We start from the raw sequence: 23221 nt of genomic DNA, 5'->3' as shown, positions 1-23221 counted from the left end.
TTCAATCTTATTAAACAACTAGAATGATGGTTATATTGTGATTGCACACACTATTATTTGGATTCATGCCTTTCATCATGAAGAGTACTTGAATTTTATATATTTTCCTTGGATAATTATACAGGATATTTCTGTTAATGTTCATAAGTTATATTTGCCATGGGAGTGAATTATACCTGGTAGCATAATGTGAGAGTTCAATATCCTTTTTGCAATGGGCATTTCATGGAAATTAGGTTTTTTGGGGAAAAAAGTTCAGCCATTCTGAACACTTATAGAAAAAGAAAGCCTTCTGTTGGTTTTAATGAAGTGTGAACAGGGCACTGAATGAATGAGTAAAAAGCCACTGAAGCCTGATCTAGCTCTTAGAGTGGGTGTAATGCATTGAGGGTAAGCCACAGTGAGAGTTTTGGCATTATCATATAAAATTTCATTGTTTCCTTCTCTGCAGGTACACAGCTTTATTTCTTTTATACCCCACTCCTCTCAGCAAACTGAAAATCCAGTTACCATAAAAATGTGTTTATAAGGAAATTAATTGCAAGAACTTTTCCATAACTTTGTTGATTGGTAGTTATAAAACTTAGTCATAATTGGAAAACAAATTATTTTTTACCACAACACACATTAAAACTGAATCCACCTTGAACTAATTTTTAAAGCCTGAGAGCACTCTGCCCTAAAACATTTTCCCTCACCCTATGTTCCCTTTTGTTAGATGATTCAGACCACATGAAAGATTTTATTCTTGCTGCTTTCTGTGTTCAATAAATACCCTGATGAGGCATTTCAGAAGTTACAGAAAGGAAGATCCTGTTGGAGGTCACTTAATTTTATCTGTTCTGTGCCCACAGGGCTGGACCTTTCCTAGATACAGCATTTAGAGGTGGTGGGGATTTTACAAACCTGGCCAAGGCTGTTGCTGCTCATGAGAAGAAAAGTGGCTTTTCACACATTTGGCCCTATTTCTGTTTATATCATTCTCTGATGGCCCAAATTATTGATGTATCAGCCAGGTCTTTGCTGAGGGGCTGCATCACCCAAGAGAGTTGCAGAGTGGGAGTTTAAACATTTCCTGGCTAAATGCAAATGGAACATGCCCAGCTGGTCACCCTGTGTTTGGTAATTCCCAACCAGCAGTCAGGAACAGAAGGGTTTGGTCAAGGAAGAGATTTTTAAATTATTTTTCCTCTGCTTCTCCAACTTATTCCTTTGGGATCTGTAAATTTAGTTATGCTGCCTGTGTTACTCTCTGCAAATAGTATGTGATAAGTGGTTGTAGTAGTTTTATCAAAAACTGACATTCCTTCATTTTTTTGTTTTCCTGCTTTTTTTTTTTTCTGTCGTCTTTTCATCTTCCCAGGGGGAAATATATGTAGAGCTGATGAATTTTTGTGCAACAATTCCCTCTGCAAACTACATTTTTGGGTTTGTGATGGTGAGGACGACTGTGGAGATAACTCTGATGAAGTTGCTGAAATGTGTGGTATGGCATTATATTTTTCGGAGTTTTTTGTATAATAAAGCAAGAATGATGTTTAAAGGCGCATAAATATATAAAGGCTCATGTGTCTTGAATTTTGTTTTCCTTTTAGAAGATAAGCTTGAAATATGGGATGGAGTTTTCTTTTGTAATTGCTTTTCATGTAATTTCAGATATTTGATATTTGCTGGTTTTAAGAAATGAAACTTTTCTGTAGGAAACCCACAGAGAGAGGAAAAAGTTACTTTTATGTGTAATATCATTGCACTTCCTACCTCTTTTTCCTTCTTTTGTGCCATGTTTACTGGTTCTCAAAACCAGCCGTAAATCACACAAAATCTCTAAATGAAGAACTTGCAGTGCCAGCACGTATCTGGCTTTGATGTGTCATTAAAAAAGGATTAATAGCTGGGTAACAGCTGATTGTTTTCTCTGCTGTGCAGTGAAGTTTCCCTGCCCTCCAACGAGGCCCTACAGATGCAGAAACAACAGGGTCTGTCTGCGGCCCGAGCAGATCTGCAATGAGGTCGATGACTGTGGTGATAACTCGGATGAAGATCACTGTGGTAGGTGGTTTTTTACCTTTCAAGGCACTCAGATCAGAGAAAACACTTTGAAGGCAAACTTATACAGTTCTGCTTGTCCTTCAGTAAAGTTTAAAGTTTGCAGATCAGAATTTGAAACTGAAAGAAATTAAGCTTGAAATAATTTTCTGTCTCTTAACGCTTCGCAGTCGTCCTCATTTGTATGTGTCTAAAACAATCCCAGAATCTTAAATGCTGATTCATTTTTTCTCTTATTAATCTATAATTATACAGATAAAATCACATATAAAGCCAGGCCGTGTAAAAAGGATGAGTTTGCTTGCAGTGACAAGAAATGCATTCCCATGGAGCTGCAGTGCGATTGGTTTGATGACTGTGGGGATGGCTCAGATGAGCAGGACTGCAAAATAAGTGAGTTGGGCTGGCAAGATCTGTTTTCTTGATATTTCATACTCATAATGTTTTCTTGATTGCAGCAGAAAAGAAACAATTAATTGAGATGTTCATCTGTGCAAGACCTATTGAACAATACAGAACTCAGTTTAACGTGGTTGCTTCTTTTAATTACAAACTTGTGGAATTCTGTACCACAAGAGCAAGGCAAATTTTACGGCAATTTTTTTGTGTAGTTATGAGTTCTTTACAAAATTTAAGTACAGTCTGATTGTGTTTTGTTCCATATTTGCAACAGGAAAAGTTTTAGTATTAAATTCTTGAAGGGAAATGTGTCTCAGTTAAATGCTGTCATTGCATAAAATATAATATATTTAATTATGCAGATGTAGATAAACACTCCAGAGCCATTTATTTGTTAAAAATTTACCTGATGCTCTTTAAACAGAAAGATGAATTTGTTATTGGCTGTTGTTATTTTAGGTCTAATTTTTAACACTTTAAACAAACCTATCAGGGTTTTTTTAGATATTTTGTTTATGTTTAGGTGTCACTGAATATACATGTGAAGATAACGTGAATCCTTGTGGAGATGATGCATTCTGTAATCAAACAAAATCCTCCCTTTTGTGCCAGTGTAAACCTGGATTTCAGAGAAACAGGAGGAATAGACAATGTGAAGGTACAGATATTTTCCATCTTCCCTTATGGTAAAGTATTAAAAGCCAATTCTCTAGTCAATTTCCTGTGCTGGATAAGGAGATACATATAATGTTTGGGGTTTTTTCCTACAGAGTAAAAGCTATTAGATAGCTATGGGATTAAGAAATTAAAATTTAAAAAAAAAATAACAGAAAGTATTTACAAAATGTAAATTCATGCTTTTTACCTGGTGAGGTTATCAAAGATTTAACACTAGTCGTGAATATCAAAAGGTTCAAGTCAGGTTATTAAATAATTTAAGGAGTAAATGGGGCTTTTTTAAGGTCTAGTAGAATATTTTACATTGGTGTTGAGGTTGACATATGAGGATATTTTGAAATGCTTAAAATAATGAAGATGCATAATACAAAATTGGAATCAAAGTAAACAGAGAGAAAGTGAAAATTCCTTAAAACATGTAGTCTTAATATGTATGATGCCATACTGCTCAGCAGGAAAATATTTATGAGTCCCTTTTGTTCATCTGCTTTGTTCCATGATTGTATGAACATGTTACATAATAGGATATTAAACTACAGGTATATAAATGACTTTTTTTTCTTCACAGATATCAATGAGTGCATGATATTTGGGGCCTGCTCCCAACACTGCCATAATTTGAAGGGCTCTTACAGCTGTGCATGTGAGAAAAATTATAAGGAGAGGAATAACAGTTGCATAGCAAAAGGTAAGGCTGTAAAAACCAAAATAGACAGTACTGCCATTTGTTATATAGATTGTGCATAATTTTGAAGCAAATTTGCCATGAGAAAATCATATTAATGAGTCATTAGTGTTCCCCACATAACATGGACTCTCTCAGGGTTTGGCATCATTGCCTGTTACTGAAGAAACCAGATTATGACATGGGAACAAACAGGGTTACTAATTGAAGATAATGGTTTATTATTGTAGGAACACAGACATAATTCTGAGGGTTTATAATTTTAAAATCTGGGAATCATTATCCTAAATCTGAATTGTCCACAAGCTTCATTTCCACTGTAATACAGTTCATGCTTCCTTCTTTCCCTCACTGATATTTGATTTAACCAAACTCCTCTTTGCTCTTCAATTTATCAGGAGGGAGGGAACAAATCATGTTTGATATTTCATACTCATAAGGAAGAAGTGTGTTGGACAGACAATTTAAATTGATTCTCTATGGATAAATGTGATATAAATGGGGAAATAAAATTCTAAATGATCAAGCAGATTTTAAACTTTCTCTAAACTCAAAGAATTGATATTAGAAAACTTTTTCTTATGAATAATATACTTTGCAAAATCTGGATCAAGATGGTATCTGGCTATGTATAATGAGATGTAGGACACAGGTTCTGTTAATTTCAAAATTGTAGTCAATTTCCAAACTTCACTGAAGATAAAATCCTTCCACTTCTAATTTCCAACTCAGCAATTTAAAAACATGTTTATTAACAGCTCTGTGTTCCTTTAATATATACATTTAGGACCCTCTAAAGACAGCATGCATATAAAAATATGGGATTCACATGGGCTGAATGCATAATATCCTGTATTTTTGGATACTACTTAAAAATGTTCAAATTCTTATATGACATACTCCTTAAAATATAGTCTGGGTGCCACATTGTGTGCTTGGAGAGCACTGAAGTTGATATCAGAATATTTTGATATCAGAATATCAAGGGTTGCATTTATTGCTCTGAGTGTGTTTCTGCAGTCTTCAACAACCAGAAAATAATTTTAACATCAGAAATGATACCAGCTGAACACCAAAAAGCTACTTGAGTTAAACACACTGATTTTGCATTAGTTGACATTTACCTTTTTTTTTGTTTGTTTGTTTCATTATAATAATCCCTAGGCTCTGAAGATCAAGTTCTCTATGTTGCTAATGACACTGACATCCTGGGTTTTGCATATCCATTCAACTACAGTGATGCTCATCAGCAAATATCACATATTGAACACAATTCAAGGATAACTGGAATGGATGCATATTTTCAAGGGGATATGATTGTTTGGAGCACTCAGTTTAACCCAGGAGGGATTTTCTACAGAAAACTTCACGACAGAGAGAGAAGGCAGAGTAACAGTGGCTTGATAGTAAGTGATCAAAATCAAAGATTACATCACACAAATTTCATTCAGTTTATTTTTCTGTTCTGACTCTTCTATAATAGACTGGGCTGATTTAGTAAACTAAATTTTCTATCTGAGAATGGTTTTATTTCAGTGATCTATATGGCTACTTTCTGTTCAAGGCTGACAGACTCTCCAAGGCAACACAATTACAGCATTTAAAAAACTTTTCCACAGAGAAATAATCACTATATTAGAAGCTTGTATAACTCAATGTCTGTATACCATCAAGATTTTTTTTATTGCAATAGAAGAAAGGGAAGAATATAATACATAGAAGAAGAAAGCCATGAATTTCAAATCCTTGGAAGACAGAAAATGGAGATAGGCTAAACACAAGCTGAATTTCTACAGTGATCATATAAACAATAATATTGGCAAAGTTATGACATATATTTAAACATTAGAACAATTTGTATTTATTCCCATTTTTGTTGAACTGCATGGTATCTTATTTTCAATAAGCATAAATGTAAGTTTGGACTTTGCGACAGAAGAGTGGATTTTCGTAAGCTTGGGTAATTTCTAGTGGTCTTTACTTGAAAATAAAATAAATGCAGGTTGTTACTCATTTTGCCTAAAATATTTCTACAAATGTGTCTAGGAAGTGGTACTGCTGAACTGAAGATAACAATGTGGTCTTTACATTGGTGTTTCTATACTGCTGTAAATTTAGATGTTGGGTTTTTTAGTCTTTATTGAATTTGATAGCAGAGTAGAGTTTTTAGTTTTTTCTTGGCCAGTTAGAAAAGGCACCTGGCTGGCAGTTTCATGTTTCCTTAAAGTGAGGAGAGGTAACAGTGATGACCTCCCATCACACAAGTGCTTCTATACACCCAGCAGAATAAACAGGAGCAGCAGCAGCAGCCCAGCCTTTCATCTATAATTCACACACACCTGAAACCACTCCTGAGCACATTCCATCCGAGGAGGTTTCCTCTCCAAAAGAATAGCATTCCTGACCTTTGACACCAGCAGGGCAAAAAGCCTCAGGATGTAGCACCAGTGGACCCTGAAGATACCTTGAGTCTGTCGTGGCTTCTTTATGAGAGTGGTTGAAAACCAACACTTGCACCTGCCCAGTAGAAGTGTCTGGATTTTGTTCAGGTAAAATGTATGGAAGATAGATCTGAAGCACAGAATAATTCCTAGGATCTCTAGTAGGTCAGCTGTGTCACTGGGGTTTTGCAGAAGGAAACCTGTATTGAAGATGTGGAGTAATTCTACAGTGGAATTTTTCTCATTTAAATGTGGAGGATATTTCTGTTTAAAAAATCCTGACTAACAAGTCTCTGTTTTGAGTTATTCATTGGAAAACAAGGAATGTGTAAAGCCTTGTGAAGTTAGTGTTGAGAAGGTGGTGGTGTTGTTTTGGTTTGTTTTCCTTTTTGGGGGTAATCTGCAGATGCATTCTGCAGCAAGAGCAGTTTGCTGACCCACAGCCTCTCCAATGGATATAACTCTTTCTTAGAGGTCCATAAATCTGAGCATAAGCTTCCTTCAGACATCTTCATAGTCCAGGGATTGAAATTTTCACAGCTGATTTGTCATTGTCTCTCTCTTTAAACTAACTAAAGAGATAAAATATTCTTAGAATTACTGTTTTCCTAATGTACTGACATATTTTTCAGTTTGCCTATCATTTTTCACTGTTATCCAAGAATACCCTTCAGTCACTTCCTTTTTGATTAATGTTGAAAAAGTTATGTTTTTCTTTATAACCCATGTTCCCCCATCTCTTCAGTGCAGGTAGGTCCTTGTGACAATGCTTGATCCAAGCCAGACAAAGCTTTTTTATAAATCTGAACGTTGAAAATGTGCAGATTGTATTTGAATATATCTTGGACACTTCTCATTTATATGTGTGAAACATTTGCTTCTCATTGTGCTTTACTATTCAGTTATTTTCCCAGCATTAATATTCAAGTATTGTTGCCTTATTTGCAGCTGATCAATAGGTTAATTGGTTTTATAGTGTTGCCTTAATATTGTCACAGAAATTTGGTTTTAAAAGGCTTGAGAAATCCTTAATTTTAACCCAAGTTTTTTTTTAATTGGTAAGTTTTCAAAGGTTACATTATAACTTTTATATCTAGACTTTGATATGTAAATTAGGACAGTAAACTTGAACAAAGTCACCTGCATTTTCAGGTAATTACATTAATGCAAAAATCCATCTCAGCCGAAATTGCTCCATGGAATTAGCATATCAAGAGCCTTCCTCAGAGAATAGCTTTAAGTAGCTCTCCTGATTTTCTGTGAAAAAGGGGTTTAAGACTGGTACAAATTCAAGCATTAAAGGAAATAGTAAATATCAACTCTTCAGAGTTTATTGGCAGATGCAGAAGAGGATTTCATCCCAGTCGAGTTCAGGCAGTCAAAGTGAATTGGTTATAACTGGAGCAGCTGTTTGCTGCCTAATCCTTGGAGAGAGCTGGAGAAGTTACCTGAGGTGAACAACGAGCACGGAGCCACCCCACACTTCAACTCAAGTGCTTTATTTTATGGAAGAGGACAAAAAGATGAACTTTAAAATAATGAGAGGAAGAAAAGCACGGGTTCTGCAGTGTACCCAGTCAGTTTATTGGTGGCCCCAGAGTTCTGAGAGCTTCACAAGAGCCCTTAACCACTCTTGTGGTGCATCCACTTGTGTTTCCCAACACTCGCCCCAGTGCATCCCTGTGAATGCAAACTATTTCCAGCCCCTTTTCTCCAAACACCAGGAGTTTTTGGTTTTGCCTCAGAGCTCCAGCTCTGTCTGGGTGAAGTTTATATACTTAGAAGATTCTTTCTGGAATCAGCTGGTTGGGATTTATAAATGATCCTGCTTTATGTAATATGAGTGGTGGTTTGGTGAATCACTGCACCAACTCACTCATCTGGGATGCTCATCTCTCAACAAAAATGTTGTGTTTCAGTGGGCAAAAGTCTAAAAATTTTGTTGTTTTTCATTTCTTTTCACCATTCTAGTAACGTAACATTAGATAATAGGATCTATAATAATAATCTTTTTTAACAAAGATAATTGAGGCAAAATATAACATTCCTTTACTTCCATCCCCAGCAATTCCATACCCAAAAAATCTGCAAAATAAATAAGATAAAATACATCTTCGCATGTGCTTGTGATACAAATTAGGTTTGTCATTTAGTCTTCCTGTTCAGCATTACGAAGGGATGTGTTCCTACTGCATGTGCAACGTATTTTCTCCAGTCAAACTCAACTGTAGTGGCTGAAAATCTGTAATTTACCATTATATGAAAAAGGTTTCCAGACCCAAGTTGTTACTGCAGCTTCATTTTTATGTTTGCTTGTTTGATTTGCTTGTTTTGAGTAATTTTTTGTTCTTAATTCTTTACCTTGAAAACAGAATTTATAAAAGGCAGCAGTTCTGATCAAAAGCCGTCGAGCTGACGTTGGTCTGTAACTGTGCAGAGGCTTCCAAACTGTGAAAGGCAATTAGGTTTCAAACCCCAATTTTTCTAATAAGTTGTAGTGCATTATAATTAGCATCAAAGTGGGCTAAAAATCACTGCAGAAAACATTAATGTGATTTCCTTCCTGTATTTTCATCCTTATTTTGTATGCAGAATTATTCTTCAAAATTAGCATAATCCAAATAAGCTATTAGGTAAGAGCTAATTTTACTAGACAGTAAGTAATTTTACTAGACAGTGTGAGAAGATGAATAAGACCTCAGAAATATGATGTAGCTGTAACTTAATGAACACAACTGGAAATTACACAGCATCAGCTGGTGGGGTTTTTCGTCTTTTTAAAAAAAAATTCTTACACAGATGGCTCCTTGACATTTTTTCTGCTTGTCTCCTTCTTCATTTGAGCTTTAATATTAATTCCAGTATTAATATTACTGGAATTTCACTTTCCCTTTCTAGTTGAGGAGAAAGGATCAGTATTCCTCAACAATCCCATCCTTGTTCTGGAATTTTTGTAGGATGTCCCTTTTAGGATGTCTCATCTGCTTCTAGAACCACCTTTTTTGGGAACCATGTCTCAGTCTGCTTGGTGACTCCCATCCTAGTTTTCCAGGCACTCATAAAACAGTTTTATGTAAACTTTTCTGGCCATGACAGCTACTTTCCTTTTAAAAGAATATTTGGTTCCAGCATTGTGAGCCATTAATCCTTGTAGTATCCAAAGAAATCTTCAGGTATGACAGGTATTACACAGATGCCTGAATATTTCACAGAATGAAAAGGAGTTTGGATTAAAAATAAAATTTTTATCCCTTTTTTTTTCTTTGTTTTTTTTTTGTTTGGTTGGTTGGGTTTTTTTGTATGTTTGTTTGGGGGTTTTTTTTGTATGTTTGTTTGTTTGTTTTGGTAGCTGGTCCTTTATGTGAACGTTGCTTGGATAGTAAGAAAAAAGATCCTTATATGGAAATGCTAGACTAATTAAAAAAAAATCCCAACTTTCTGTTGTTTGTGGAAGCATGTGCTGCCACTGTCACCATTGCAAAGCAAAGAATTATGGTACAACACTTGCTTTAAAAATCAACTGCAACCCTGTTTATACGTAAATATTGTTTTGCAAATGCAGTGGTTGATTTTGCTGCTTTACTGTTCCTCTAAATAGAAAATCAAGGTTTTGCATACCTATAAAACATACCTTCTATGACATTTTTGTAGAATCAAAAGTTTATGAGCAATGAACTCTCTAAATTCACCCTTGTGGTCCTATTACTTCACCAAGAGAACGAAATGACCTTTATTTTATGATGAAAATAGTCTACAAATGTCTTGTGGCATTAAGGAACTCTGACACTTGAGGAAAAACAAGTTATTTTAGGATTTTCTTTCCTGGTTTTCAGTTATGTGGCTTAGTGGAATTTCATTGCTTTATTTTTTAAGGAATATCAGAGTTTTTTCATAATTTAACCTGATGTCATTGTAAGTAAATATGCAAACAATTTTATGTGTATTTAGCTCATGCTGGTCTTGAGATGTTTTATGATACACTGCACTCATGTTAGAAAGAGTTGGGTAATCCTATTTTACAGGTGATACTTATTTCTGCATGAATTCTAGTAAACTTTAGAGAAAACTTGTTCATATAGATTTCCTATCTTTATTATGAACTCCTACCCTTAGGACCATCTTTCAGAGCTAAGCCTTAATGATTATGTGAAAAAAAAAATCATGATGGAGAGCCTGCAGTTGATAAATTTAATGTTATAGTCAATCAAGCCTCTTTTACATGAAAAGATGAATATTGATGCTTACAGAGAGAATTTTATGCAGTTTTCTAAATGCAGTGAGTTTCTCTACCCTTGGCAGCCCCACTCCTCAGAATGGGCTCATGCTCTTCCCCTGAGGGCTTTGGGATGGAGCACCATACCCTGGTTCTGCATGGAATAAAATAAGCTAAATAATCTTAAAACTTCTTTCCTTTTGGATTTGAATTACAGTCCATAAGACTTGTTTGCTTCAGTATCAATAGTAAAAATAGTTGATGCCAAAATTACTTTTCCCTAGTGTGGGTAGCCTTAAACTTGAGGAAACAGATTTGAAGCATTGACTTGTTCTTCTGCATGGAATGGAGGCGTCAGCAGATCCCTCAGAGCTGAGCTCCTGCAGGTGCAGTTTATGTCTTTCCAATGCAGTGTTTATAAAAAACTGCCACAAATCTGTGGCTGTGCACCTGCTGTGCAAGACCTTTTCCACAAATCTGACTGCAACATCTGTTCATTTCAGTGTCCAGAGTTCAAAAGGCCCAGGGGCATTGCTGTGGACTGGGTGGCTGGGAATGTTTACTGGACCGATCATTCCCGAATGCATTGGTTCAGCTACTACACCACTCACTGGACCAGCCTGAGGTACTCCATCAATGTGGGGCAGCTGAAGGGACCAAACTGCACCAGGCTCCTCACCAGCATTGCAGGAGAACCATATGCCATTGCTGTGAATCCTAAAAGGGGGTATGTATTCCTTCAACACCGCTCTGATTTGGTAATTCAAATAAAACCGCAAAACAGAGCAAGGGAAAGAAAATTATGTCTGCAATTGTCTAAACGCTTCCAAGTTGTTTACTTAATTTCCTGCTCAGCTTACCTACGTGTAAACCAAGACCTCTGCTCTGCCAGGAATGTTGAAAGGCTCACAAAATTTGAGGTTCTTTAATTGTTGTGTTTTATGCTTTCAGGATGATGTACTGGACAGTTATTGGGGATCGGTCTCACATAGAGGAATCATCTATGGATGGTACTCTGAGAAGGATACTGGTTCAAAAGAACCTGCAAAGACCTACAGGTAAACACCTTGTTTTTCCCAAATACTTGCTACTCATTCAGGAAAATTTCAGTTTCTCAGTTAAAAAAAAAAAAAAAAAAAAAACCAAAAAAAAAAAACACCCAAGGAAATGAAGGAAATTACATTTTCCTGTATTTACTGCCTGAAAATACATTAGTAACATCCTTCTGTGTTTTCTTCCTTTACTTCATGGTAGAAAATAAACAGATGTTCATGGAGGGGTTTTCTTTAATTTTTTTGTCAGATATTTAACACAAGCCTATGTAGAGGGAATGCAAAGAAAGAGTTCCAACCTTTAATATTTCCTTCCAAATAGGACTTTACTAATATTGTTTACATTTAAATTTATTACTACATAGGCTTTCCTATTTCAAATAAGAGGGAGTTTGAACGTTTGGGCCTGACTTCATAGGATTTACACAGAAATGAATACCACAGGCGTGTTATATGTATAAAACAAATAGAAATACTTTTTTAATCTCTGATACCATGAAAGATACCTTGAGAATATTACTTATTTATTAATTTGTATTTAAATCTTTTCATTAAGATGCAAAGAATAATTTAAAGCTGGAGAGTGGGGACTGCTTCTAAAGCATGCCCCTTACAGGTCTCATATATCACACAGAAGTGACACATTGTGATTGCCTTTCACCAGAAATTATTCTCTTTAGCCATATCCCTGAATGCCACTGTTTCTTTTAAAGACTTTTTTTTTTAATGGAGTTTTAAATGCAAAGATATTTCACTGGTCTGTGAGTCAGATTTTCTCCACTTCCTCTCATCTATCTGCAGCTGGTTAATTTATGACCTTAAGAGGAGTATTTTCGCTGTTATGTATAATTTCTTTTGATGTATTTTTTTCTGACTTACCTACTTACATAAATAGGAAGAAAAATAACTTTTCTCACTCTTATTAAAGATGCTCTGCAACTTCAAAAGCTCAGAATGAAATTATTTTATGGTGCCAATATTTTCTTCAGGCTGAAGATTTTGACATGACCTAAAATGGCATATTAACCATTTAATCTTCCTCTGTGAAACATGGACTACTTGATTTAGCTATGTAATTATTGCCTAGAGGCTGGGTATTTGTAATGTCATTGGTCTTTTATTTTCTTTTGTTTTCTTTTAATATACAGATTTAAATATATATATATATATGTATTTTTTCTGCCAATATTGCTGTTTAAGTCTTGCAGCACTTATGTAATTAAAAGAATCTGATTTTTAATTCTGCAAGGCTGCATGGGAAGTATTGTTGATAAAAATGAAAACACAAGTATGTGTGGAAACTGGGTGCAAAATTCCATGAATTCTGAATGCCTTGCTTTTAACACAGGATCACACTGGTGTAATTGGCACATTAGATTTTGGTTGGAACAACAGGTTAGAGGATTTGATTCCATATTTAATTCCCACCTGGTATTTCTATCCCTACCTGCTGAGGACAGTGGGTTAGAAAAGGTGCTGACCTTGGGCAGAGTCAGGTAAAGAAAGTAAAAAAACATGGTTTGCCAAGGGGAAGGTTTAAGTGGCAGCTCTTATATTTTATTCTCTTTGGTTTCCAGTCAAGTCTTTTCATTGCCGCAATACTTTGTGCACATAAGAATATGAATGACATAAAAAATGTAGAGTTATATAAAAATACTAATTTTTTTTTCAGGTTTTATGTTCCTATTTGAACTTTATCTCCTTTGTAGGTCTCGTAGTTGATCAGTTCAGCCAGCGCCTGTTCTGGGCTGATTTTGAGTTATCTGTTATTGGAAGTGTTCTGTTTGATGGGTCTGACTCAGTTGTGTCTGTGAGCACAAAACAAGGTATGGAGAGCCCTTCTTGATAAAATATATTTCCTATTTTATTTTATTTAGCTGAAGTTTCACTATTCAGAGGTGCTATGTAAGCAAAAATCAGTGATTATTGAGTAATATTTTGAGTAATATTTTATGCTTTTGTTAGACAATGCCTCAAAAATTTTCTAAATAGGTGTTTTAGGTAAGATAATTTTAGCTTTAAGATAATCTAATGAAATTACTTTAGGGGAACAAAGATTCAATGACATGTGCAGATCTCCAGGTTTAGGTATTATTGAATAACATTGGTGAATATTTAGGCTTGGTCTCACTTGGACTTATGTTAGAGCTGCCTGCATTGAGATGGAGTTTTAGGGGTTGTAGAACAGTTGATCTGAATCAGTTCTGGGAGCAATAATGGGCTTGGCTTTCAGCTCAGTGAGTAATCACAGAATTCTGCTCACAGAATGGGAATGAAGAAAGTTCCTTTTGATAAAAAATGAGATTCTGGTGAAGAAAACTGTGTTCCATTGCACAATGGCTTTTTAACAATTTTTCAAGTAAGAAATTTGTGAAATTTGAGTAGAAAAGAGAAGGAACATTAAAAAAATATTTGAAAGCAGATTTTTGGGGAGGATTGCTTTGTGGGCAGTTGGTTCTGGAGAATCATAGGGGTGTTACTATACCTGGTGCTATTGAGTGTTTTAACCCAGAATTCACCAGGATATTCTGGAATATACTAAGAGGAATCTCCCATCATCCTAACTGGGCAGGACAAGATTGAAATAATCTTATTTTGGTTTAAAAGGGTTTTATTGCACAATTTGTATCAATATATATGGAGATAACCATCTGAAGAGAGATCATTTTGACTGTAGAAATCTGACCACAACCTCCTCTAGCACTGGACCAAAGGAAAACTGGGAAGTTTAGAAATTGCTTTGTAATGACACCCATGGAATTAAACAAGTATTTAAGAATTCATTAGAATTCATACATATTTCAATGAAAATGAAATACTGAGTACCAAGCACTGATAGCATGAAAGAATAATAGGAAGGAAATAAAGGCTGATTGGTGAAATTAAGTAAATACAAGGGAAATACAAAACCATTTTTAGAGTAAATGGAGAAAATAGCAGGCACAAGGTATCCCAGGAAATGATAGATTCTCTTTCTTTATGGCTTCAGGAAGAGCTGCACCTCAGGCAAAGAAGTTTTAGTTAGAAGCCATTGCCTGATGGAGGGTAAATGTAAAATTCTACATCCAGTTGTGCACAGGAAATCCAACTGGTGGCCTAATAGGCCCTCAGAGCTCTTAAAAAAATGAGGAGCTGGTAGAGTTAACAATTACTTTACCATTCATTTACTATAATTATAAATTTTTAAAAACAAGTGTAGTACAAAAAGTAGCATTTCAAATATGTTAGGAAGAAGCTGAAGATATATTTTGGTAGAATAATTTATTGGATGTGAAGCAAAATGAGCTCTTTCTTCCATGTCACATACATCTAGTTACAGTGTTGTACCTAAGGTACAACAAGTAGAACAAGTCTGTTCTAATTAGTGAGTTGTTACTACAGAGTTTCATTTGTTTTTTTTTCCCCAATGATCAGCCAGTTTCTGAGACTCAGTTGTGTGGAAAACTGATAAAGATCTTGAAATTTAAGTTGTCTGCAAAATGGGAAGAGTTCCTTTGAGGAAGATTGGTTTATTTAAGGTTGTTTTTGTGGGGACCAAACAAGCTGTCTGTAAAATAATGTCCTTAGGTGTTAATCACAGTAATGAATTGAAGCTTTTATTAAAAAAAGTTGTTTATTATTTTAATATGCATTCATATTTACTATCCACTTTTATTCAAGGTTTACTGCATCCACATAGAATTGACATTTTTGAAGATTACATATATGGAGCAGGCCCAAAGAATGGTGCATTTAGAGTGCACAAATTTGGCAAGAGCCTTGTAGAGTATCTCAGTGTGGATGTTGATAAAGCAAAAAGTGCCTTGATTTTTCACCGCTACAAACAAATGGACTGTGAGTAAGCATAATTACTTTAAATTCAGTATCACCTCAGGGGGAAAAAAAGTAACCAAGTTGTATAAATATGAACCAGAGCTTGATTGTACAAATTGAAAAAAAGATTGTAGTTTTTTAAAAATATAATTTTGATGCATTTTCACTCATTTGAAAGGATGCTGGACAAATTTATACATAAATGCCTTTTGTACCTGCACTATAACTGAGATATAAAAAAATTAGAAGAGAGATGAATAATAGTCCCTCTAGTCAGAAGCAGATGAAATTTTACCAATGTTACCAATGCATTTTTTGGTAATGGAATAAATTCTGTCCTTCTGTGGGTCTTGCACTGCTGTTTGAGGGAGTCTGTTCACAGACTTGAAGCTGCTGATATCCTGGGAAGTGGAAGTGTATCAGAATTTTTGTACCTGATTATTAATCTTTTTTAGCTTTGGAACACAGTTCTAAATTTTTTTAAATTAAAAAAGATATATATTTCTAATATTTTGTGTTTTTTAAGCAGTGCCCAATCCCTGCTTGGAGCTGACGTGTGAATTCATTTGTTTACTCAACCCTTCTGGTGCAACATGTGCTTGTCCAGAAGGAAAGTCATTGATGAATGGAACGTGCATCGATCAGAGCCTCCTGGGTGGGTATTGAAAACTGCAGGAAAACCAGAAAATAAACAGCTGGTCAGTTTTGGTCGTTGCAAAAGGCCAGCCTGGCTGTTGAGTGCAGCTTTGTGATCTTGTTCAATACACACATCACTTACCTGAAACTGAGAGGTGAAGAAACAAAATCCCTGATTAAAAAGAAAAATACCTCTCCTGTTTATGTTCATCCAAATGAAAAATGTGCTTTCAGATTAACTGATACAAGATGATACTTAAAAGTGAGTGGGTATAAATACTGACCAAGAGCACTGAGGTGTTTTGGATCCCAAATTAAATGTGAGTCATTATGAGAAAAAAACCACTTCAGCAATGGTGAAAAGGCAGTGAGAGCAACATAGCAAATAATAGTGACTTTGAAGTAAAAGTCAAAGAAAGAAAAAAACCTGCAGCATTTTTATCTAAAATTGTATCTTCTGGGAACCTTTATAATGACTAATACTGAGACACAGGAAACCAGATTTTATGAGAAAAGAGTCTCTGAGTTCCTGCTGTATTTTAGGGATGGGGAGGGAATCTTTTCCACAGAAGATTATTAAGTACTTTATAATGATCTTCACTCTAATTTAGGCCAAACTTAGCTTGGCCACACTGCTGGAATGATTTCTTAGCCAGTCTGAATCAGTAAATGTTCTAGAAGTCACAGAATAGCATTTCTGGTGTGCGTTATGTGTAGTAGGATGTTTTTTCTGATGTTTAATTCCAGGCTCAGAAGTGCAAGTGATGGATATTTTGGTGAGATCCTCTCTGCCTAAAGTGCTCAATTTAGCAATTAAATTAATTTACCTGAAATGTCATAATTCTCTGGAGAAAATCTCACTGATCTCTACTGCCGAGGCTTTAAATATTGAATTAACAGGGCTGTGTTTTAGTGGTTCACCCTCCCTGCCCCTCCAAGTGTCAATTCTTTGTCCATCTCAGGTGGACACTTGTCAACAATTTCCGCTGCTACAACATCACCTAAAAATTATTTAAAATTGCCCATAGTTACTACTTAGGTGTTGGAGAATGGAAAAAATAAAAGAATTTTGGTTTTTTTCTTGGTGATTTGTACCAGTCTGAGCTCGTAATTTCAGTAATGCTCCATTTTTACTAGTGGGCAAAGGATTATGCTGTGGTAATGTTTTCAGGAATGTGTGTTTTTATTAAAGAAAGATCTGAAGAGGTTTTTAAATTACTTGTTATAAAGTTTTATGGATAGACAGAAAATGCCTAGAGAAGCGTTTTTAATTTATTGATAATTTTCAGCACCTTCCCATGACTGCAATATCTGTTATGACTTTTTAAAGGGCTGCTGAATAAGTATTTCCTTATTTTTTTGTTTGCAAATATATTTCGAATAATGCCTAATATAGGCTTTTTTCTTATCTATCTTATTTTTGTGATAGTAGACTGCCAGTTTTGTAGTATCACAGATTACAAATTATGAATTGAAACTTCTGTACCATAGTAGTGTCTAATAATGTTTTTTGCACTATTTTTATTTTTTTTAAGTGTAAGTGGATGTTAAACATTTAACCCTTACTGAGACTCCACTTCAGCTTCCAAGGACCAGCAGAGATTTCTGGAGAGGTCAGAGCTGACCCCAAGATCAGCATCTTGAACTGATACAGGTTTATAATTAAAGGCTGACTGACAGTCACTTGCCATGAACAGGTCACTAGTAACCCACAAATAAAAGAAAAATTAATTTATAAATCAGATTCCTTTACTTTAAGATGTTACACAGGATGGAATAAAAACTAGGAGCAGCAGTTTTCCTTTTCTGATGAAGATCTAGAAAATGTATATGGAATATTCCAGACCCCGCATGTTCACCTTGTTTAAAGCTCTTCAGAACATTTTTGGCACAGTTAAGGATGTCAGTAACCCAAACCAGAAAATCCTGCCTTACTTGACTGTATATTTTTGAAAGGTGACCTGACAATCCAAAGGGAGAAAAGGGAGGTTATATAGACTTTTTTTTTTTTTTTTTTTTTTTTTTTTCTGTTGATCTGCAATAAAATCCTGATTCAAAATTAGTCAAAATACCCTTGATGATTTTAGTGGTCTTCTGGGTTTTAAGATATTCTGGATTTTACATAGTTCCACACAACTATTTTAGGTTGTGTGCTTTACTTTTAGAAATTAGTATAAATTGTGGATATCAAGATCTAGTAGAGTTGAACTGTACTTTTTGAATAATATATAATTCAAATTACAATAGAAAATAGTAGAATATTGAATATTCATGATAAGTTTTAACGTCTTTGAGTGTTTTTTGAGTATTTTTAAATGCAGTAAGGAAACTAGTGATAGATTTTCATGACTTGGCAGAGATGACTTGGACAGCCATCTCCAGTTCAATTCAATTTCTTCTTCTTGGTCTGTCTACTATAAAGGTTGGCAACTGCAAGGTAATCTCAGTCTTGCTCTGTTCCTTGTGCTATATCCCAAAAACTGACTCAGATTCCTGTTCATTGGATTGCTCACTTTCTTCTTTCTTTTTTTTTTTAATAAGAAGAAAATTAGCTAAGTCCTAAAATTCTGCATACTCTTACTCCTGGCTTGGTCCATTGTGTTGTTTTTTGTTTTGGTTTTTTTTTTTTTTTTTTTTTAATGAGTTCTAAGTGAGGAATTTTAAATATTGATTCCTCAGTGGCTTTCTGTAGGGCTGAATCCAGATTGCCTCACACAGCTGTTTCCGCAGCACCTCAAGCAACTGAGGAGAAACAACTTCTGGGTTTGATTTGGAGTTTCCAAGCTGGAGTCATTACAACATACGGGTTTGTTGCATCATTGAGAGTGTATTTTTCATAACAAAGTGAGTACAAGTTCCAGTGTCTTCTGAGATAAGCTTCCATCTCGTTTCTCCCTGGATGATTGTGACTGACAGACCAGAGTTCTTTTGGGGTTTATTTATTGACTAAAACAGGCTGAAATTTTCAGTTTAGAATCTACTCTTTAGTTTTCCTAAAGAAAAGAGCAGAGTACCACCTCATTTCCCTAAAAGAGACCCCTGGATTTGCATCCATAAGGTTTCTTGTATCTAATTGTCTGTAGCACAATGAAGCTGAAAATGTACCCAGAGGATGAAAATGGAGAGACTTGCACTGGAGGAGGACATTGAGTCCCACAGCTGAACGAGCAGGAGTAATGAACACCTCCAAGAGTTCCCTGTTCTGGAGCCTCAAGTTCATCACTTTCCTCTTAAGAGGGGGAACATTTCTGCTCTTTTGGTTGACTGGAAAGCCTGAGGAAAAAATTCCAAAGACTCAGAACTGATGTTGCTTCTGAACAGAGATGAAACATTTAATTTATCCCGTTGCTTCCCTCAGCACGTTTCTGTGGGGACTTGCCCACTGCATACAGAGATTGCAGGCAGAGAAAGAGCTTTGGCTGGGGTGATCCCTGTGTACCTCCTTTTTCAACCCCAAAGTCTGCCTCAGGGAGAAGGAGCTACTGCAGTTTGGTCCGTGCTTTCTTCTTGGGGGTGGTGCTGCTTTTTCAGACTTCTTAGATATCAAAAAAACCCCAAGGGTCACAAAGAAGTCTGCCTCTGGTTTGAAAAAAAAATCTTCAGTTTGCAGCATTTCTTCTGTATTTACAAAGGGGTGATTGTTAGGAGGGTGTTTCTCAGTACAGAAGAAAACGGGTGCCAGTTAGATTTTTCTCACTGTGCATCCTTGTCTTAGCCATTCTCTTCCTTTTAAAATTGTAAAGAAAACAAAGACTTTTTTGTAAAGGAAAAAAGATTTTTTTAAGAGGAAAAAAAAAAGAACAAAAGTGAAGGGAAAACAAAGAGGAGTATCTGTCTTACAGCCTTCAGACAGAATTTGGGGAGAACAACTTGTTCTGATGCTTTTCAGCATATGGAGAACTGGCAGGTGTAGTACGACTCTCCTCTGAAGGAAGATTTATAGAACATTACCTCGACATTACAGCTCTGCTCTCTGTCTTTATTAGCTGCATTCAGCTCAGTGAAGGATGAGCTACACCTTTGTCCAAGGGAGAGCCAAGAGTAAATAACTTTCTGCCCCTTGGGATGACAATTTCCCACTGTGGGGAGGGAAACTGTTCCTGTCCCAAAGAATGTAGGTCCCGACCCTTGTGCTCTGTAACATCATCTCCCCATTTAACTTGTCTAGTCCAGGAACTGGGGACACTTCAAAAGGGAGAAAATAGCAAAAAATACGCATTTTTCTCAAGAAAGAATAGGGTTGTTATAAAAATGACAATAAAAATGTGTCTTGTGTAAGTGGGGGAGAGGAATGGAATATCAAAAAAATTGAACAAGTGAAAGAAAAAAATACCCATAGAGTCCACAAAGCTTTGATTTGCTGTTTTATCAGTGTTTCTTCTTTGTAAGATTTTCCTTTTCCTTCCAGTAAAAGGGAAGAGTCAAAGATGAAGCTGATAAGCCAAAGTCTATTAATGTTTGTGTCATACCAGGAAGAAAATCATAAGAGAAATGGCAAATGAAAATCCTTTGATTATGTATTAAAGATGTTTAAGATTGAAAGAGGCAAAACAAGTCAGCAGAAGACTAAGTATCCAGATTAGGAGAGAATATATAAAATTAATGGTCTGCAAGCCTTTATTTCATCTTAGAGAGATTCATAGCTAGACTAGGGGTAGGATAAAAAGGGAAATGATGTACCTCTGTCATTTCAGAAGTAAAAGGAACAGCTGAGAGGTCTTTCAGTCTGAGTTTAGCAAGCTCAGAGCAGCATTGAAGACTAGAGTTAGAAACTTTTCTGCTTTTGTCTTTTTAAGAAGTTTGTTCCAAGGATGGGTACTTGCTAGAGCTGTTCCCACTTCTTCCTTCTAAGATATTTATTCAGTAATTCCAATTAACTGTATTCAGCTTTTTATACAAATTCTTCTGTATTTTATTCCTGTGTTCCTTTTGTTCCTGTCTTCTCCTGTGGAACTGTTCTGCTCATGTCTCCCGCACAAAGGCAGGATGTCATCCCCTTTTGTACTAAGGATGTGAATCAGTGTAATTTGTTTCTTGTATTTACCTCCAGACAACAAAGCAGCACCATTAAACCCTGTATATTGTTCAAGTCTAATATACTGTTTTAAAACTGCCTTTTCCATTGCATCCTTCAATCCTCTTTCTTAGCTTATTGAAAGTCCAAAATTGCTGTATTACCATTTTTCTGTTCCATATTAGAGTTGTACTGAAACTCTGGAATTTGTTTCATAAAGAATGAAATCAGTACTAATTTTCATTTTTCCCCCCAAATTTTGTATCTTAGTTCTGTGGAATTGCTCTAAAAGAGAAATAGAAGATGTTTTTAATGCACTATCAGAAAGGTTCATAAAAACGAGCAGTTGTCTGTACTTCACTGTTATTTATTCTGTTTTTGCCAAGTTCTGCTCCATAAACTCATGACTAATGATAAGTAAAACAGATAAGATAAGCAAAACAAAAATAGACCTTCTCTCCAATAAGATATGCTACATTATCCATTCAAACAACTTCCGTAATGAGTAACCGAAGAACGGTTCATGGAACATCAAAGGGTTTAATGAACCACCCAAATTAATAAAACACTGAAGCATCCTCAAACTCCCAAATACAAAGTAACTTTCTTACAGTGGTTGTATATATCCAAGGTGGATACCAAAAAGCAAACAGGATTTTGTATTTTTATTGTAAAACACATGAAATAATGAGGTGCCAGTCAGTCCATCACGGGAAATTTTAAGATTTTCTACCTAGTTGCAGCCTAATTGTAGAAAGGTGCAATTATCTGAAAAGTGGCAGCTTTCAGAAGTTTTGTTTAAGTAGGTTCAGCCCCAGGTTTTGTGCCTGCACCATCTCAGCACTGGCTGTGACAGGAGGCAGCAGACCCTGGTGAGGAGAGGTGCACACAGCAGGAAAGAGAGACTTGGGTGCATCCATAGGAAGGGCTCTGCACAAGCACAGTTGTTTTCCTGGATTTTACGGAGTTCTTTCTGGAGAGAACTGTTTAGGTAGAGAACATCCAAGATTCCTAAACTCTGCACTTGCAACACAAAGTGTTTCTTAAAACCTCAAAGGAGTTGCCATGTCTGTACTGTGCCACTCAATGTTGGACCTCAACCAGTAAGGGACAAAAATAGGAGCTTTGACTCTTTTCCATGAATTGTTTGACTAAAGCAGATAAATTCAACAATGTCTTTGCAGCTGGTGGTTGCATTATTGAAAAGTTTGTGGTACTTTTGGCACCCCTCTTGTTTAAAGACATGTTGGCTCAATTTCTGGATTAGTTAAGAGGCAGTCTGGCTCCACAGGATTGTTTTGCTGTGTGGCAAATGAAGTCTCATTGCTGAAAGCTTGATTTGGGCTGCAAAGGTGCTTTTCTGATTCTTTAGGATTACAGTTGTTTGTATGTTCAAGCATTGTATGTATGGTCATCTATAATTAATTTGTTGTTATCGTTGAGTGATTTTATATCTTGTTCATTGAAGTTAATAGAGGTTTGCTGTTCAAAGTGTTTCTAAGAGAGGCACAACTCTAAGTACAAAAGAGCTTTACATGAAAACTGAATCTGGCCTGATCAGAGTTTGTGTCCCCTTATGCCTCATCACTGAGAGGGTGGCACTGCTGCCATAAGAATTGTGATTGCAGAGCAACAGGCAGCTTCCCTTCTCTGGGATTTTACAGTCTGAGCAGGAAAAATTAATTATCAGAAGATATGACTTAGGAGCAACAAGGTTATATTGGATTTAGCAACAAGTTTGTATTGGATTTAAAGGCGAAATAATTTCCTTTTAAATATTTTGGACAGGGCTTAGTTAAGAAGGCTGTTAGTTAGCAGAGAGTATGGAAGAAAGATCCAAAAATGGCTAATAAAAAGGGGCTGAGGTCACCAGAAAATGACTGGGAAGTTTTTCCGAGGTCTCCCAGATGAAATCAACATTCCATTTTCCAGTTCTCAAACTAGGAATTATCATTTCAAACAAGAATTCATACTATCATTCCTAACTTAGATCCTGGGGAGGCAAACTTCCCTGTGCCTTGCAGGAGCTCCCACCAACTCTACAGCTCCTGGCAGCCTTTCCATGGCTTATGGTCTCTGAGGTGTGTGGGGTTTTTTCTATCACTGTGGGAACAGAAGGGATAGTTTATACTTTCTCCATTCTGAAAAGTGGTATTTTGCACCTCAGAGACCCGTGGCTGTGTTTGAGGCAAGGTTCTGCTTTGCCATCCTGTGAAGCTGGGGTTGATGAAGCTCTGTGTGTGT

The 23221-nt window shown here is 35.9% G+C and overlaps 1 protein-coding gene across 1 annotated transcript in view; it reads left to right on the top strand.

The window, feature by feature from the left end:
- LRP1B (LDL receptor related protein 1B) overlaps positions 1-23221 on the top strand; it is a gene marked incomplete at its 5' end in the record, with an annotated part of 645110 nt that overhangs the window by 586465 nt on the left and 35424 nt on the right. Inside the window, 11 exons of the mRNA XM_083865658.1 lie at positions 1364-1486; positions 1927-2049; positions 2302-2439; positions 2969-3103; positions 3692-3811; positions 4973-5214; positions 10966-11189; positions 11414-11520; positions 13224-13340; positions 15175-15348; positions 15857-15982. Coding sequence (XP_083721784.1) covers positions 1364-1486; positions 1927-2049; positions 2302-2439; positions 2969-3103; positions 3692-3811; positions 4973-5214; positions 10966-11189; positions 11414-11520; positions 13224-13340; positions 15175-15348; positions 15857-15982 — 1629 coding nt within the window. The remainder of the gene's footprint in view (positions 1-1363; positions 1487-1926; positions 2050-2301; positions 2440-2968; positions 3104-3691; positions 3812-4972; positions 5215-10965; positions 11190-11413; positions 11521-13223; positions 13341-15174; positions 15349-15856; positions 15983-23221) is intronic.

Source organism: Zosterops lateralis (assembly GCF_965231275.1).
Source record: "Zosterops lateralis genome assembly, chromosome: 7".
NCBI classification, from domain to species: Eukaryota; Metazoa; Chordata; class Aves; order Passeriformes; family Zosteropidae; genus Zosterops; species Zosterops lateralis.
This window is presented reverse-complemented; position numbering and strand designations above follow the sequence as displayed.